General features: G+C 40.3%; 1 protein-coding gene across 1 annotated transcript; it reads right to left on the minus strand.

Moving 5' to 3' along the window:
• Positions 1 to 1,410: 1,410 nt before the first annotated feature.
• Positions 1,411 to 4,276, minus strand: LOC143565707 (plant cysteine oxidase 2-like). Its single transcript, XM_077052594.1, has 5 exons — positions 3,956 to 4,276; positions 2,371 to 2,492; positions 2,128 to 2,287; positions 1,851 to 2,054; positions 1,411 to 1,635 (listed from the first exon to the last, which is right to left on the minus strand). The coding sequence occupies exons 1-5, from the start codon at positions 4,149 to 4,151 to the stop codon at positions 1,505 to 1,507; spliced, it is 813 nt and encodes a 270-aa protein (XP_076908709.1). The 5' UTR covers positions 4,152 to 4,276; the 3' UTR covers positions 1,411 to 1,504.
• Positions 4,277 to 15,787: the final 11,511 nt, after the last annotated feature.

Below are 15,787 nucleotides of genomic sequence, written 5' to 3' on the forward strand. Positions count from 1 at the left end.
AAGGGTTTTTGCTTGTGCGAGGTACAGGGCCATTGTGTCGTTCACGGCCATGTAAAAACACTAATAATACAATTAGTATTTTGAAACGATTACCATAGTAAAATAGTTTTTTTTTCTTTTGCGGCGAGACATGTGATACCCAGACAAACGTGACCTCGGTCATTGAAAGACTTCAAGTGCAATTTGCGTTCAAAATCGATGGTTCGCGGATTATGCAATTCACACCATCAGAGATAAATAGTTAATAAGTTGAGAAAGGAAAAGGATGCATTTTTTACTAACTATATCAACTACGAATCTACGATATCAAGTTATCAACTACGAGAGTACGAGGTAGCAACTCACCTTTAACTGGGCTTTTCTCTCTAATGGGCCATTTGGGCATAAATGTAAAATAGAAACGGGCTACATAGCCTACTTAGAAAATAGAAAAGCGAGTTAAAAATCACCCAATATAAATATTTTTATATGGCATAACCTCCTAAACATTTCATTCTATACAAACAAGAAACCAATCTTAAATGAAATTAATATAACTTTGTTTATTTGTTAATAAAAGTTATAAAAAATTAAGAAAAAAGAGGTTGGTCAACACACCCAACCCGACCTGTTAAAGAAGTATCATTTAGACATGTTAGCAACACAACCAACCATCATTTTTTACATCTATTAACCGCTATTAGTCATAACTAGTATGTTACCTAACGCGCCAGGACAGGTTGGTTAAACTCAGGAGATGGCAAGTTGTCGGTCTTAAGCGTTGATAAGGTAAATCGACGTGAATTCAGTCTGTTTTGGTTACGTGCGTTATTGTACCGGAACTAAAAACATTTTTACTCACCTATATATACAAAATAACTTTTCAAAAACTATAAACAATCGCCTCCTAAATCTTTATTATCTTCACTTTTTTGAAAAAAAAAGCGAGTCCAAACAAAATCAAAAAACCGCTGCCGACCATTTTTGTTGCAGCGCAATTAGCGTTTCGTGGGTGGAACCAGCAGTGCTACCAACCTATGCCTAGCCAATACCAAAGTAAACTCTATTTCATACCAGAGACCCAACCCAAACCATAGCATAAAAACTTCAAGAAAGTCCATCCAGCCATCAAAAGTGGTCTCACATTGAGGAATGATCGACTGGCCGGCTCACTTGAATCGACATTACAGTTGGATTTGATCGTTGGCAATGCACAAACTCGAACAACCATGTGAACCATGTTACATATAAAAAGTATGTGATTTTACAAACTAATTAAGTGAATAATCATACTACAATAATTACTACATTAAGAATAAAAAAAAGTCCTAAAAATGTTTAATCAATGTCTAACTCTTCAACTAGACTCAAAAGGATGATTTTCATTTCCTTTAACATCACACATAGGATTAACAAAGCAGCTTTCAAAGACGGTTATACCAACACCTATACATCCATCCTTTTAGTGAAAAACCAAACATACTTCAAAAAAACAACAGCTTCTTTAACCGAAAAAAATCTACATCTATAACGAACGTGCTTCAATTATCTGCGGTCCCATATACTCGATCCCCTCCATTTCTGCTTCTTTTGGCGCCTCGATTTCTTCTAACCAACATTGCTCGCTCTTTTCTTCTGTCATAACCGCCCGTTCATCTGAAAGATATGACACGCGAACAGGTTACAACATGTCTCATAAATTATAAATCATTATAATGTGTAAAGTTGATTATAAAAACTGTTATGTTGCTAAAATAATCTCGTTTCTTTTAAAGAACGCGTGTTGTTTCATTTTAGCTACTTATTGTCAAAATACAGCTATTTATATGTTAAATAAGATTTGAAAATATAATCCAGAAAAAAATGCTTACGTGGCAACGCATCGAATGGAATCTCTTTATAATACGAGCAGTCCCGACCATCTTTTTTGGAATACGGTGGTCCCATAACATCAAGGATTGCGCAAGGTGTTATAGCCGTGAAGGCGTGTATGTTGCCCCCTGAAGTTGGATACAGTACAGAAGTATCACACGGCGCAGTATAAACACCGTCAGCTTTTAAACTTGCTAATCTAACTGCATAAAAATAACAATATTATTGAAGTTAATTAAGATAAAAACAAAACATTTAAAGAAATTGAGGACTCACATTGTGAGGGGGACAACGAGTCATTATTCGAGTTATCATCGGTAACCAAATCATATGCTTTAATGTGCACTTTTCCAAGCAAAAGCTTGCTAAAAACGGTCATTCCGGGATGGTTATGAAGAGGTATGACAGCATTTGCAGGGAGAAAGAAAATGCATAGCTGAAAACACACAAGAATTTTAATTTAATATGTCGATATCATCCGTAACAGAATGCTAAAAGGAAAAATTGTTTGAAATTTACCGAGAAATTTTCGGACTGGTATATGGTTGTGCACACGACTTTTGGAGTTACTTCTGCAATACTTGTAGTCTTGAAGAATTGTAGATTCTTACTCAGTCCAACATCTTCTGCTTTCATTCCATCTGCAAGAAGATGCTATTTTCAGTTTAACAAAATGTATATATACATTCGTAAATAATTATGATAATATCATAATATTGAATCTAGATAAAAGATCTTATGGGCTTATCCCTATTTTCACCAAAATATACATTTTTAACCAACATTTTAAAGAAATGAAATATTTAACTCGTGAACGTTTGACTTTTAAAGCCAAATACTAAAAAGGAACGTGGAAAATTAGCGATAATTTTCGTCCGCTAGATATTAAAAATATGTCACGAGGGCCAAAATCAAGATTTTGCATAGCGATGATTGTGCTGGATCTAGCAAAATCCAGCGATTGTCAGTTGTCACTCCACGTGTCACATTTTTATTAGGTCTCTTTTTGGTCGGGTAGACATAAAAATATGCCACGGGGACCAAAATCGAGAGGTTGCAACGATAATTGTGCCGGATTTAGTAAAATTAACGATTGTCAGTCCCCGTTGCACATTATTGTTAGCTCTCCTAACGGACACAAATAAGCCTATTTATGTACATTTTTTTCATTTTGGTAAAAAAAGCCTTAGTAAAAAATGCATGTTTTGGTGATTTTCAGAATTTCAGTTATGTTAAATTTGAAAAAGCTTTATAATTGTACCTAAAATAACAAACAAACACTGTTGTCAGGGAATCAAATAGAAGTATCTTAGATCCTTTTATAGTACAAGATCTAATTTGGGTGGTGTACACTGTATACATCACAATTCCAAATTAAAAGATACAACTAGATCTAGATCTATGTACTAAAAAGTGAAAAACAGCATAAAACTAGGTCATGTATATATGATTTTTTTAACAACAAATTTCTTTTAATATTTGTCATTCACGGGACTTGAACCCAAGATGTCCCAAACCCTCCCAACCCAATGCATTTAACGGTTTTGCCTTTATGATCTAACTAGTAAAGAAAATAAATGTCGTTACATGTTATAGATCTAATTATTATAGTTTCAAAATTTCACACTCAATTTCCTGAAATCTTTCTTTACAAGTATTATTCTACTCACGTGCGTCACAAGCAATGTACCAATAAAAATCCAAATTTAAACAAACCAACTACACGCAATCTATGAATAAGTAATGCTTCACTTCACGCCACATTGTCACAAAGCAGTGTGGCTTGAAGTGATTTCTCGTATCATATAATTATATAACATCAGTTTAAAGTACATAAATCAAAAAAGGTTTTATCCAATGCAATATACAGATTTCACCTTATGGCCGGAATTGCTCTCCAATTGCTAGCATTTGGCTATAATTATACAAAATTAACCTACTAATCATACAAATAACTAGAGAACAATCATTATTTGAACTAGAATAATTATTTACTCTAGTTACTTATCAAACTATATATGTGTAAGTTAATTAATGTGATATCAATATAAACAATTAAAGCATATAGTAAACTAAAATTCGATCAGAAAACCGAATCACTCACCGAGAATGGAGCAAAGCTTCTGCACGTCAGTAGACGTCGGAACAGTTCCAATGCCTTTAAAGACATCTAAACACGACATATACAACCGTTGCAAGGGAAACGAGACCGAATAGTATGGAAAACGCCTCGTTTTCCTGGCGCATTTCTTCTTCTTAATGCTCCTGCTTACATCAGCTAACCTCACCTCAATCGTCATCGATCAAAACACTTAAAACACAAATTTCAGAATTACAAAGTAAGTAGTATGTAACCGGTTATATATTTTGATGAGATGTGAATAATAAGTTTGTTTTAAAGTTGTGAGTGGTGGTGGAAAAATGAGGGATTGATGAGAATATAAGAAAGCATGAAAAAATCAGGGGCGGTATAAGTGTTGAATATCGTGTTTTTAGAGAGAGAAAGTTGATGACAGAAGAGAAGGTTGTTTCATTGCGACCACTGTTTCAGTTTTTGGATCTAAATTACTGTTATGCCATTTGGATCTTTTGTATATGTTGGTTAATATACAAAAGATCCAAATGGCATAACAGTAATTTAGATCCAAAAACTGAAACAGTGGTCGCAATGAAACAACCTTCTCTTCTGTCATCAACTTTCAAACTTTGTGATTCAACAGTTTTCAAACTTTGTGATTCAACAAACACTTCCTTTCAACCACTTCGACAACCCTCAATTCACGGAGATGATGCAAAAGTATGTTCAACCACGCTACCAACACGTAAGTCGTTCGACCCTTAGAAGAGATTGTCTTAAAGCATGGAAAAACGCTAAATCCGAACTAATTTCATACTTTTCAAACTTACAAACTGGTGTAAACTTAACAACGGATGTGTGGTCGGTACCTAATGGTTCGCCCGACTCATACATTTGTGTGACGGCTCATTGGGTTGACCCCGAGTCGTGGCAAATGATGAAACGAACCGTTGCGTTTCAATTGTTTGATTACCCGCACACGGGTAGAAATATTTTTAAACTCTTGGATAAAGTCATTCGACAATACAAGATTGAACATAAAATCTTTTCAATTTCGTTTGATAACGCGTCCAACAATATGGCCGCGGTTGGCCATTTAAAATTAAAGTATTAACCTATTTGTGATGGAGCGTTTTTTCATAGCCGATGCATTGCACATATTATCAACTTGGCCGTGCAAGATGGGTTAAACGTGATCGAAACGCAAAGAAACAATTTTAAAAGAATGTTACGAGATGTTTTTAGCAACAATACAACATTTTCAAGATACAAAAAATTTTGTGTAGAAGCTAATTGTCAATGGTTGGGGCCAAATTGGGATTGTCCAACAAGATGGAACTCGACTTGTGATATGTTTGAGAAAGCCATCCAACAAAAAGAATCATTAATTACGTTTCATCAAATTTTGTCAAGTATGGGTAAATGTGCACCGTACGATCCTAGAAACTGGTTATTGATTGAGATCGTTACGGAGGTCCTTCAAATTTTTAAATCTTGCACAACTAGTTTATCCGGGGTTTACTATCCAACAAGCCCCATTGCTTTACCAAAAATTGCTGTCATGTGCACAAAGTTGAGTGAACTTCATTGTAGGGGTGCACCTTATTTTGATATGGGTGTAAAAATGAAAGAAAAATTTAGAAAATATTTTCAAGAACTACCCGCTGTTTTGACATGTGCTGCTGCGTTAAACCCTTGCATCAATGTTGGTGGTGTTGAAGCTTTAATAGAAAAAATTTGTGAAGAGCTAGAGTTAAACGACGATCAAAACCCCTATTATAACCAAACTTTAAAGAATGCTTTCAACACCACCTTGTCAAACATGTATGATGTTTACCTTACAAAATACGGGTCGTCTTCCCAAATTCATGACTCGTTAAGAGCTGTTGCCCAATCCCAATCCCAAACCGACCTTGAAATGGGGATGTACTACATGATTTGGGAAGACGCCGGTAAACGTCAAAAGGTAAACACCCCAAGCAGTGAACTTGGAAGGTATGGTGGTACCAACTTTGTGAAACACATGACTCCGGATGAATTTAGAAGTCTTGATTTGCTGGCTTGGTGGAGAGGTAAGGAGGATGAGTTTCCGATCCTCGCCGCCTTGGCCAAAGATTTACTAACGGTCCAAGCTTCCACGGTAGCTTCGGAGTCTGCTTTTTCTGTTTCTGGCAGGGTTATATCGATTAGGAGGACTCGACTCACTCCACCAGCTGTAGAGATGTCGATTTGCTACAAGGATTACTTGGACTCTTTAGATAGGGCACAACATCAACGCTCACTCGAGGGGGAAATGGACTATGAGGCGGGCTTGTATGAAGACGAGGTCAATCAAGGACACACTCAACCAATGACCGATGAAGAAGCCGCGTACGACGATTACCTAAGGAATAGCTCGGGATCGGGTAGCGAAGAAAATTAGTTAAAGAAACAGCAAACATGGAGGCAAATAATGAGTAAGAAACAGCAAGTTGTTAATGTAATCGTGTCTAAGCATTCTTTAATGTTTGTATTTTTGAGTTACGAATATGCGATAACGATTTAATGTTTGTATTTTTAATGTAAAAGCTATAAATGAAAGTTATGTGTTTTTAATCTTCCAAGCAAAGAACCCTAACAACGAAAGCAAAGAATGGCTTCGGTCTTCCAAACTAAACCCTAAACCCTAAACCCCAAACCCTAAACCCCAAAAAAAAAAAAAAAAACCGGTTAACCTAAAAACCGGTTATTAGAAAACCGGTTAATAAAAAAACCGGTTTATTAACCGGTTCTAACCTGTTTCTAAACCGGTCCTAACCGGTTAGACCGGTTAGGCTTTTCAGATACAAAAACCGGTTATTAACCTGTCCGGTTATTAACCGAACCGGTTTTTTTCCGGGCCAAAAAAAACCGGTCCGGTTAATAACCGAACCGGTTTTAAAAAAAAAAACCGATTTGTGCACCTCTACTTGGAGTCATGCATGGGTAATTGTAAGTAATCAAACATTCACTAAACTGTTGATAAATTGTTTGTGGAAAATTTGTCTGTATATGTTTGTTTATTTATATGTCTATTTTTTATTATGTTTGTTTGTGTTCATTTAAATGTGTTTATTTATGTTTGTTTATGTTTGTTCATGTATGTTGGTTTATCTTTGTTCATTTATGTTCATGAATTGTTCATATAAATTTTAAACGAAAGAACATAAATGAATACGAACTTGTTTATGTTTTAAACGAACAAAAATGAACAGATGTGTTTGTTCAGTAAGTGTTCATGTACATTTGAGGTTTAGTGAAAAAACACGAATATATACTTGTTCGTGTTCATTCAGTTCATCTGTATCTCTCAATAATGGCACTTGCTCTCATAACCACTACCATAGTGTTTTGTTTGTGAAATCCATAATGAATAATAATATTATGGTTAGTTTTTATTGATCTATACTCATAGAAAGTAATGAAAAATTGACGGTTATTATTATGATTTATACTTAAAAGGTAAATCTTATAATGAACTGGTCATGAGTTAAGGCAAGGCATGGTAACATTGTGTGAAAGTTATTTTTAACCTTTTGTTTACTTGACCCAGGTGTACATGTGTATGTTTAGTGTATGATCGGTTACCATGATGAAAGAAAGTGTTCTTATGTTTTCTACACGCTAGTGACTTAATTGGACTGGCTATCTGGGCAACCGGTTCATTTGAAGTGGTGAATCGGTTGAATGACGAGTTACGTACATAGTGATAACTGATAAGACATATGTTGGAATAACTTGTTAGTTGACGATATTGTTTCAATGTTTCTATATGCTTTGTATTTATGGTTGTGTAACAAATATTTATCAGGCTCTTGTGATACATGTGATGTAGCTAGTTTGTACTACTAACATATGTCATTAACCCCTCATCCACCACCACAATTGTTGTATTGGTTGATTAGTTACTTGAGTGTGAATTTAACATGTATTAATATTTGTGTTAAACTTTATTATTATATTTTTTTTCTTATTTTTAACGACTAACTCATACATTATCAAAAACTTCTTCTATATTCATTAGTATCCATCATATAATTGCAACCCTCAATTACTTGATGAGAAACATATTTACCACACACGTTGACACCAATAGAAATTGTCTGGACTGTGTTAAGCAAGCATTGATTTCAATGACTTAAAAATAGCACAATATATTGGTATTCTTAAAGGGTATAAATGCTCATTTGTACAACATGTGACCAGCAACAAGGACCAGCTATTTTCGGGAACTCATATGTTTGATTTGCTGTTCAAAAGTAAATAACAAATATAAGGCTGGTGATTAATGTTCGTTTACTATTGGTTGTTTTTCAAACGTTGTTGTAATATGCTTTAAGTTTATCGTTTTGATTTCATAATTGTTTTCTTAAATGTTTTGAATTAAATTAACATCAATTCTATTCTAAGGCTAAGGCTATGTTTTGTGGGCTAACTGAAATTAGCTAATTTAAGAGTCACGTCACTATCACATACACAATAGGGCTTTAAGTAATCAACAATTAAATTGCGCGTTGTAGGTTAACCAAAATTAAATTAGAAAAAAGTTTGGTTGGTTGTTAAGGGATGGACCCCACCCACCATTCGATGAAGATGACGTTTAGAGACTACCACCCCCTCCCCATGCAACCCTTGGCACGTCCATTGCTTTGTTTGGCAGCCTTTGTGTCCGGGTTAGCTCACAACCGGTGATCTAAGTAAGTGCTTAACTTTGTCTTAAAACTTTTATATCAAGATATATAGAAAATAAATGGACAGGTTGTATCACTAACCCTTTTTGTATGATTAATTGAGAGTGTGTTAATTTAACGGTTAAATTAATATGAAAAACCAAATACTAATATATTGTCCATGGTCCACTCTAAATTGCGTGAAACCGCCATCATATATACGGTATACCGGTTAGATATACTTTATCAGTTATTCCTGTTTTAATGTTAAACCAGATAACCTATTTTTATGCCCTTGGGGGGACATGAAGGCAGATAGCATGTACAAGTCTGAGTGCAAACTGACTTTCAAGTCCCCATATGTAGGCACAAACAAAGGGATTTATATATTTTGTTCACACCGACTTATAAATAAATAAATAATATATATATTTTTGTATAACATAAATATTAAGAAAAAGTTGTAGAATGATAAATTATTAGTTTTGAGAACTTGTGAATATTATAAAAAAACTCATTTTTCTATATATTTTGTCATTTGTTGATTTTCAAAAGGTCTAAATATTTAGACAAGACTACTTGGGTTGGGGTTGTTGGCTCAATCGGTTGACATGCATGTTCTTTTGAGTGATATTTCTAGAAATGCCGTGAATGGTTTAGTGATTCATGGGTACTAGACAGTCGGTTCGGTCAAATTATTGATTAGCGGACGAAATAGTAGTCAGACAACAACAAGTTCTTGAAAAGTTAAGTGGAAGCATTTGGTCCTATGAGATGCAAGACGCGTTTGGCTTTATTGTTTAACTTAATTAGGATATGATTGAGCTGAATATAAAAACACTAGTTAGACCATGTGTAGTCATAAAGCCTCACTACCCGGCATTATGCGTCACGTGACGCCCAATCAGAGTTATGGTTTTTACAAAAACATGGCGTAATCATAAAGTCTCAACCCCCAGGCGTTATGCGCCATGTGGATTTGAATTACGGCCATATGACCATTGGATTTGAATAAATATTTTTTTTTATTTTTGTCCACATATTCAGCGTTATATACAAAATGCCTAAAGAAAATTAGCCCAAAATGTCGGGGGGGGGGGGGGGGGGGGCGGTGTGCCCCCGGCGTTATAGGCCATAACGCCTTCCAAAAAGTGCCACTACGTTTCGTCTTAGTTGCAGCCTGGGCCCCGCCAATGGAATCTTTCTTGAGCATTTCCGCATGTAGAAACCCACCTTGACTAAAAGTCCTTTGCCTTGACCAAATCACATAAATCTGGTGTTCTTATTTTAGTCATTTATTTTGTGAGTGTGATTCTGAAGAGGTAGGTCCCAGCAGAGCCCAGTTGGTCCCGCAAGACTCACCTTAAACAGGGACGTCTGCGCAAAGACCATCTGCTCCCGCAGGACCCACCATGCTCATAGAACCTTACGCGCAGTACGCAAGCTGTACACGCAGGGAAAGCCTCCCAATGGTGAAGTACCCCCGCCTGTTCCCGCAGTTGCGGATACAAGCCATCAGGGAAGGCTACCCGCGGACAGCAGGGCTACACGCACAAGACAATAGATACTTCAGTAGTCACATGAAGGAATGAGCAAGGCGGGAACAATCCCGCCTAAATGAGCCAGTCTGTATGATTCTGAAAGATCTTCTGTACTATACCTACCAAGGTATGGATAGGACAGACGATCTGACCAGAACAACCCATGAGCCAATCACAGGGTGACAGCTCACCGACAACAGTGCGAGGAGGAGCACCCTCTAGTACTGTTTGTCACTATTAGCCGCTGCCTACTCACCAACCCTTACTGTAGGGCGTGCGCAGCCTACAGTTGGTGAAATAGTGTTACTGTTGGCCGTAACCTATTCACCAACCAGCATGGCCTGCGTATAATCCACAGTAGGTAGGACGTGCATAATCTACAGTTGGAGGAATAGTGCAGCCGACATAGTTACTGTTGGCCGTAATCTATCCACCAACCAGTATGGCCTGTGCATAGTCCACTGTTGGTAGAACAGGAATACTATTCAGCCGGCTGTACCTTCTAGGAAACCTACCTTCGGCTATAAATACTCCAACATCTTGGAATGGTAAGATCATCTGCTATCCAGTTATCTAGCAATCTCTTAATATACACTTATATTCAGAGCAACCTAGTCTGATTCTCACGCCGGAGGGTGGTCACAAGGAGGAACCCCCCCCCTTCTCAGTGACGAGCTTACGGTGTTTGTTTTGCAGGTCTCCTGAAGAACAGCCTTCTCAGCTAGACCTCATCCGTGGGAAACATTACTTAACCCCCAGATTATCTATAATCTGTACCGGGTCACTTAGTGTTTCTTCATTGGCGCCATCCGTGCATAAAAGCTAGAACTATTTTAGTTTTTTCACAATTTCTGAAGAAATGGTTAACGTTACTCCGGTCCAAAGGCCTGTAACCGACCAAGAAACCCCGGTAACAACCCCAGCAACTGGGGGGAACACCGGCGGTTATACAATCCTTACGAACACTACCCCGACTACCCAAGCCGGGGCAAGTGGAGTAAATATTCCATTGGGGTTCACTGATACCCAACCGGAAAAACGAACGAAGGTCCCTCGCCAAACACTAGATCAAGTGAAGGCGTGGGCCGAAGCACGGCAAAGAGAATTCCAAGCCGAATTGGATGAACGCTTGCGTTCAGTTCAACAGGCTGACGAATTCACCAGTACTCGCCAACACCTCAATATGAGCAGTGACTGCGAGTACTCAGACGACGAGTTGGAGTCCGATACCGACGCGAACCCTCGCCATAAGGCGAAAGGGAAGCGTAAGGACACGGACGTCCAACCAAAAAGGAATTTTGGGGAAGCTTTTAAACCAATCGCGGAGAGAAACCCGCGTGACTTCTCCAAAACCTTTAGACCAACTGCTACAAATGCAGGAAGGTCAAAATTCGCAAGAGACATTGCGGAAGCAATCGCCCCGAGAAGTGCCAAACAAATGTCCAACATTGGCACTTATGATGGTCTATCCGACCCAGATGACCATCTGAACAGGTTCATTGCGGGGGCTACCGTCAGCAACTGGACGGAACCCACGTGGTGCTACATGTTCCAGATGACTCTGGTCGGAGCGGCCAGGGCATGGTTCGATCGTTTACCGATCCACCACATATATGACTGGGCGGACTTTCAGAACAAGTTCAGCCAGCACTTCAGCCAACAGAGGAAGTACACTGAAGAGCAGTGGACGATCCTCAACTGCGTGAGAGAGGAGGATGAATCTTTACTAGACTTCATCACTCGCTTCAATTCCAAAAAGCTTAGTCTCGGCAACATAAGTGAGGATCTGGTTCGCGCCGCCTTCATCCAAGGCGCCGAATACCCAGAACTTATCCGCACGTTGACGGGTAAGGATGGCATGCCATCAACTTGGGATGCCATCATGACGGCGGCAAAGCGCTTTGCCGAGACGGAAAAGCAACTGGGAAGGGATCTTCCCCAGAATACACACCTCTACACGCAGAGGACAAGAGAGAACAATGTCCGGATCGCCCGGCAGAACAAAAAGAGGAGGCTAGGTATTTGGCAGTCAAGGGTAAACTTTGACACCTCATCCAGCTCTCGCCCTCTTGTTGGCGGAAGGGACAACACACACCCTTCAAATCGAAAACACCGGTGGACGCCAGTCACGAAGAGCGTCACGGAGATATTTGCCACGGAAAAATTGCCATGGCCCAAAGCCCCATCGATCCGGCAGAAACCTAATGCGGATCAAAGCAAATCCTGTGATTTCCACGGGACAAAGGGTCATGGTACTGAAGAGTGCACATCTTTGAAGGATATTATTGAGACATTTGTCAAGGATGGAAGGCTTGCACATCTCGTGGCATCGATCAGGAAGGGAGGAAGGAATGACAACCGGTACAGAGGTAACGGACGAAAGCCCGTCGACATCAGCATCAACATGGTTCATGGCAAGGTCAGAGGAAGGAAAAGACAGGTGATAGAACCATGCGCGTGGAAGGAAGCTGAGGTGCGCTTCCCGCGAGTGCCAGGAGGCCCCAGCAAAGAAGGCCCCATCGTCATCAGAAGCCAGCTGGGGCACTACATCACTTCCCGCACTCTTGCTGACAACGGCGCTTCGTCGACAGTGATGTACAGGCAGTTCTTTGATAAGCTGGATGATGAAGACAAAGAACGCTTGGAAACGGTCTACGCTTCAATGGAAGGGTTTGACGGCAGTACAGAAACACCCCTGGGTATCCTATCTTTCCCCGTTACTCTTACTGATGGGAATCATTCACGCACAGAAGACGTGGATTTTGTCGTGATGAAAAAGCCACATCATACGTACGACATCCTATTCGGAAGAGACGGGATGGCAAGATTCAACGCCGTGGTATCTTCAGTCCATGGCATGATGGGATGGCCAACAGCTGAGGGTGTAGCAATGATCTCTGGCATTCCCCAGGTATGCATCGCATCTGTCTCATCTAAACCCAAACCGAAGAAGGCTAAACCAACCATCACTGAACCGGAAAAATGGGCCTTCAATGGCAAATACCCCGACCAGGCCGTTACCATTGGACCAACAATTGTTGATCCCATCCGCACCTTACTCAAGCGCTTACTGCAGAAAAACGCTGACATCTTTGCGTGGGCACCAGCTGACATGACTGGTGTACCCCGAAGTAAGGCGGAGCATAAGCTCAAATGCGATCCGGCTGTTACGCCAATCGTACAAAAGCGCAGAGTAATGGGGCCTGAACAAACTAACGCGTGTAGAACCCAAGTCAAGGAACTCCTTGACGCGGGCATCGTACGCGTTAGTAGATATCAAACATGGGTTGCAAATCCCGTAATGGTACCGAAGAATGACAAACAATGGCGCATGTGCATAGATTTCAAAGATTTGAACAAAGCATGCCCCAAAGATTGTTATCCGTTACCAGAAATTGATCTCAAAGTGGATTCGTTGGCACCATTTCGCCTTAAATGCTTCTTGGATGCGTATAAGGGGTACCACCAAATCCACATGGCCATTGATGACCAGGACAAAACCGCATTTCGGACGCCCGATGGTACATTTTGTTATAAAATGATGCCATTCGGACTTAAGAATGCAGGGTCCACGTACCAACGACTAATGGACAAAGAGTTTCATGCCCAAATAGGGAGAAACTTGGAAGTCTATATGGATGATTTGGTCATCAAAAGCCTCGAGCCTGAGGCGATGTTGAAAGACATTGAAGAAACTTTCAACACGCTCCGAAAGATAAACATGAAGCTCAACCCGAGCAAGTGTTCATTTGGGATGGAAGAAGGGAAGTTCTTGGGAGTCATTGTTACTAAAGATGGCTTTAGAGCGAACCCTGAAAAGGTCGAAGCCATTGTTAAAATGGAATCACCTACCACCATCAAACAGGCTCAGACACTGAATGGGCGACTAGTCGCACTTAATCGCTTCTTGGCAAACCATGCGGATAAGTCGTTTCCTTTCGTGTCAACACTGAGAAACTGCTTGAAGAAAACGCACTTCCGCTGGACACCAGAAGCGGAAGCAGCTTTTCAGGAGATTCGGTCACGCCTGATCGAACTCCCAACACTTACAGCACCACAAGCGGGAGAGGAGTTAATCCTATACCTTTCCGCAACAGATAGAGCAACCGGGGCAGTCCTGCTAGTAGAACGAAAGGGCATCCAGATGCCAATCTATTATGTTAGCCGTGTACTAACAGACGTAGAAACCCGGTACTCTACCCTTGAAAAATTAGTCTTAGCACTTATACACGCTTCACGCAGGTTAAGACGATATTTCCAGGGCCACCCAATCACCATTCTCACCAACTTCAAACTCTCAAATGTTCTAGGCAAACCCGAATTATCGGGACGTCTAGCCAAATGGGCAATTGAATTGGGAGAATATGCAATTAAGTACAAGCCAAGACCAGCCATAAAGGGCCAGGTCTTGGCCGATTTTATTGCAGAAGTCCCCGCTTCGCGGGAAAAAGAGTGCCAGGAGGAGGCTCAACCCTCCCCAGCACAGGACGTCAATGATGTCTGGCGACTCTACACTGATGGAGCAGCCAGTAACGAGGGTTCAGGCGCAGGGTTAAAATTAACCAACCCAGCGGGCCAAGAATATACTTACGCTATTCGGCTGGACTTTCCAAGTACGAATAACGAAGCCGAATATGAAGCATTCTTGGCCGGTTTGAGAATTGCGCGTAAGATGGGAGTGAAAAACTTGGAAGCCCACGTGGATTCCATGCTGGTGGCCAACCAAATAAATGGAACATACACGGCTGTGAACGACACCATGGCCCTGTACCTCGCCCAGGCAAAAACCCTTATGCGTGATTTTAGTGATTGTAAAGTCATACATGTCAAGCGCAGCGAAAACAAATCTGCGGATGCGTTAAGCAAGCTTGCATCACTAGCCTTCACCCACCTGGGAAAGGACATCCGCATTGAACTCCTCGAAGCGCCATCAGTCCCGCACAAGGAAATTTGTGTCATCCAAACCAGTACAGAAACGTGGATGACACCAATAATAAATTACCTTGCAGCAGGAATACTACCAGAGTCAAAAACACAGGCAAGAAAACTACGCTGTAAAGCACTGAATTATCAACTCGTCAATGACATCCTTTACAGACGTAACTTTCTTGGCCCACTCTTGAGATGCGTGGACAACCAAGATGCCGACTACCTCCTAAGGGAAGTACACGAAGGCATCTGTGGGGTACACGCAGGTCCCCGCGCTGTTGTAGCCAAGCTAAACAACGCGGGATACTTTTGGCCGGGGATGCATACGGATGCACAGGCATACATCAGAAAATGCAGGTCTTGCCAGCTTTACGCACCTAACACGCATCGCCCGAAAAACGAACTGGTTCCAGTCACTTCTTCGTGGCCATTTCAGAAGTGGGCCATCGATGTGACATGCCCATTTCCTACAGCAGCAGGAAATGTTCAGTTCCTAGTGGTAGCCATCGACTACTTCACCAAGTGGATAGAAGCAAAACCTTTAGCCCAAACAACCGCAAAGCATATCAAAAAATTTATTTGGGAATTTATAATTTGTCGTTTTGGACTTCCACAGAATTTGGTGAGCGATAACGGCACCAACTTTGCTGACAAAAAGCTACAACAGTGGCTAAAAGAACTTCAAATCACCCACACCTTTA

Source organism: Bidens hawaiensis, unplaced genomic scaffold (genome assembly GCF_021521415.1).
Source record: "Bidens hawaiensis isolate Kalapana, Puna unplaced genomic scaffold, B.hawaiensis_p1.1 tig00022513_1, whole genome shotgun sequence".
NCBI lineage: Eukaryota > Viridiplantae > Streptophyta > Magnoliopsida > Asterales > Asteraceae > Bidens > Bidens hawaiensis.

Excerpts from the sequence above, each read along its gene's own strand:
- LOC143565707 (XM_077052594.1), bottom strand. The coding sequence starts at position 4,151 with ATGACGATTGAGGTGAGGTTAGCTGATGTAAGCAGGAGCATTAAGAAG. Across the intron at positions 2,493-3,955 it reads GAAGCTTTGCTCCATTCTCG|ATGGAATGAAAGCAGAAGAT; the intron begins GTGAGTGATTCG and ends ATCTTCTTGCAG. Across the intron at positions 1,636-1,850 it reads TCCATTCGATGCGTTGCCAC|ATGAACGGGCGGTTATGACA; the intron begins GTAAGCATTTTT and ends CATATCTTTCAG.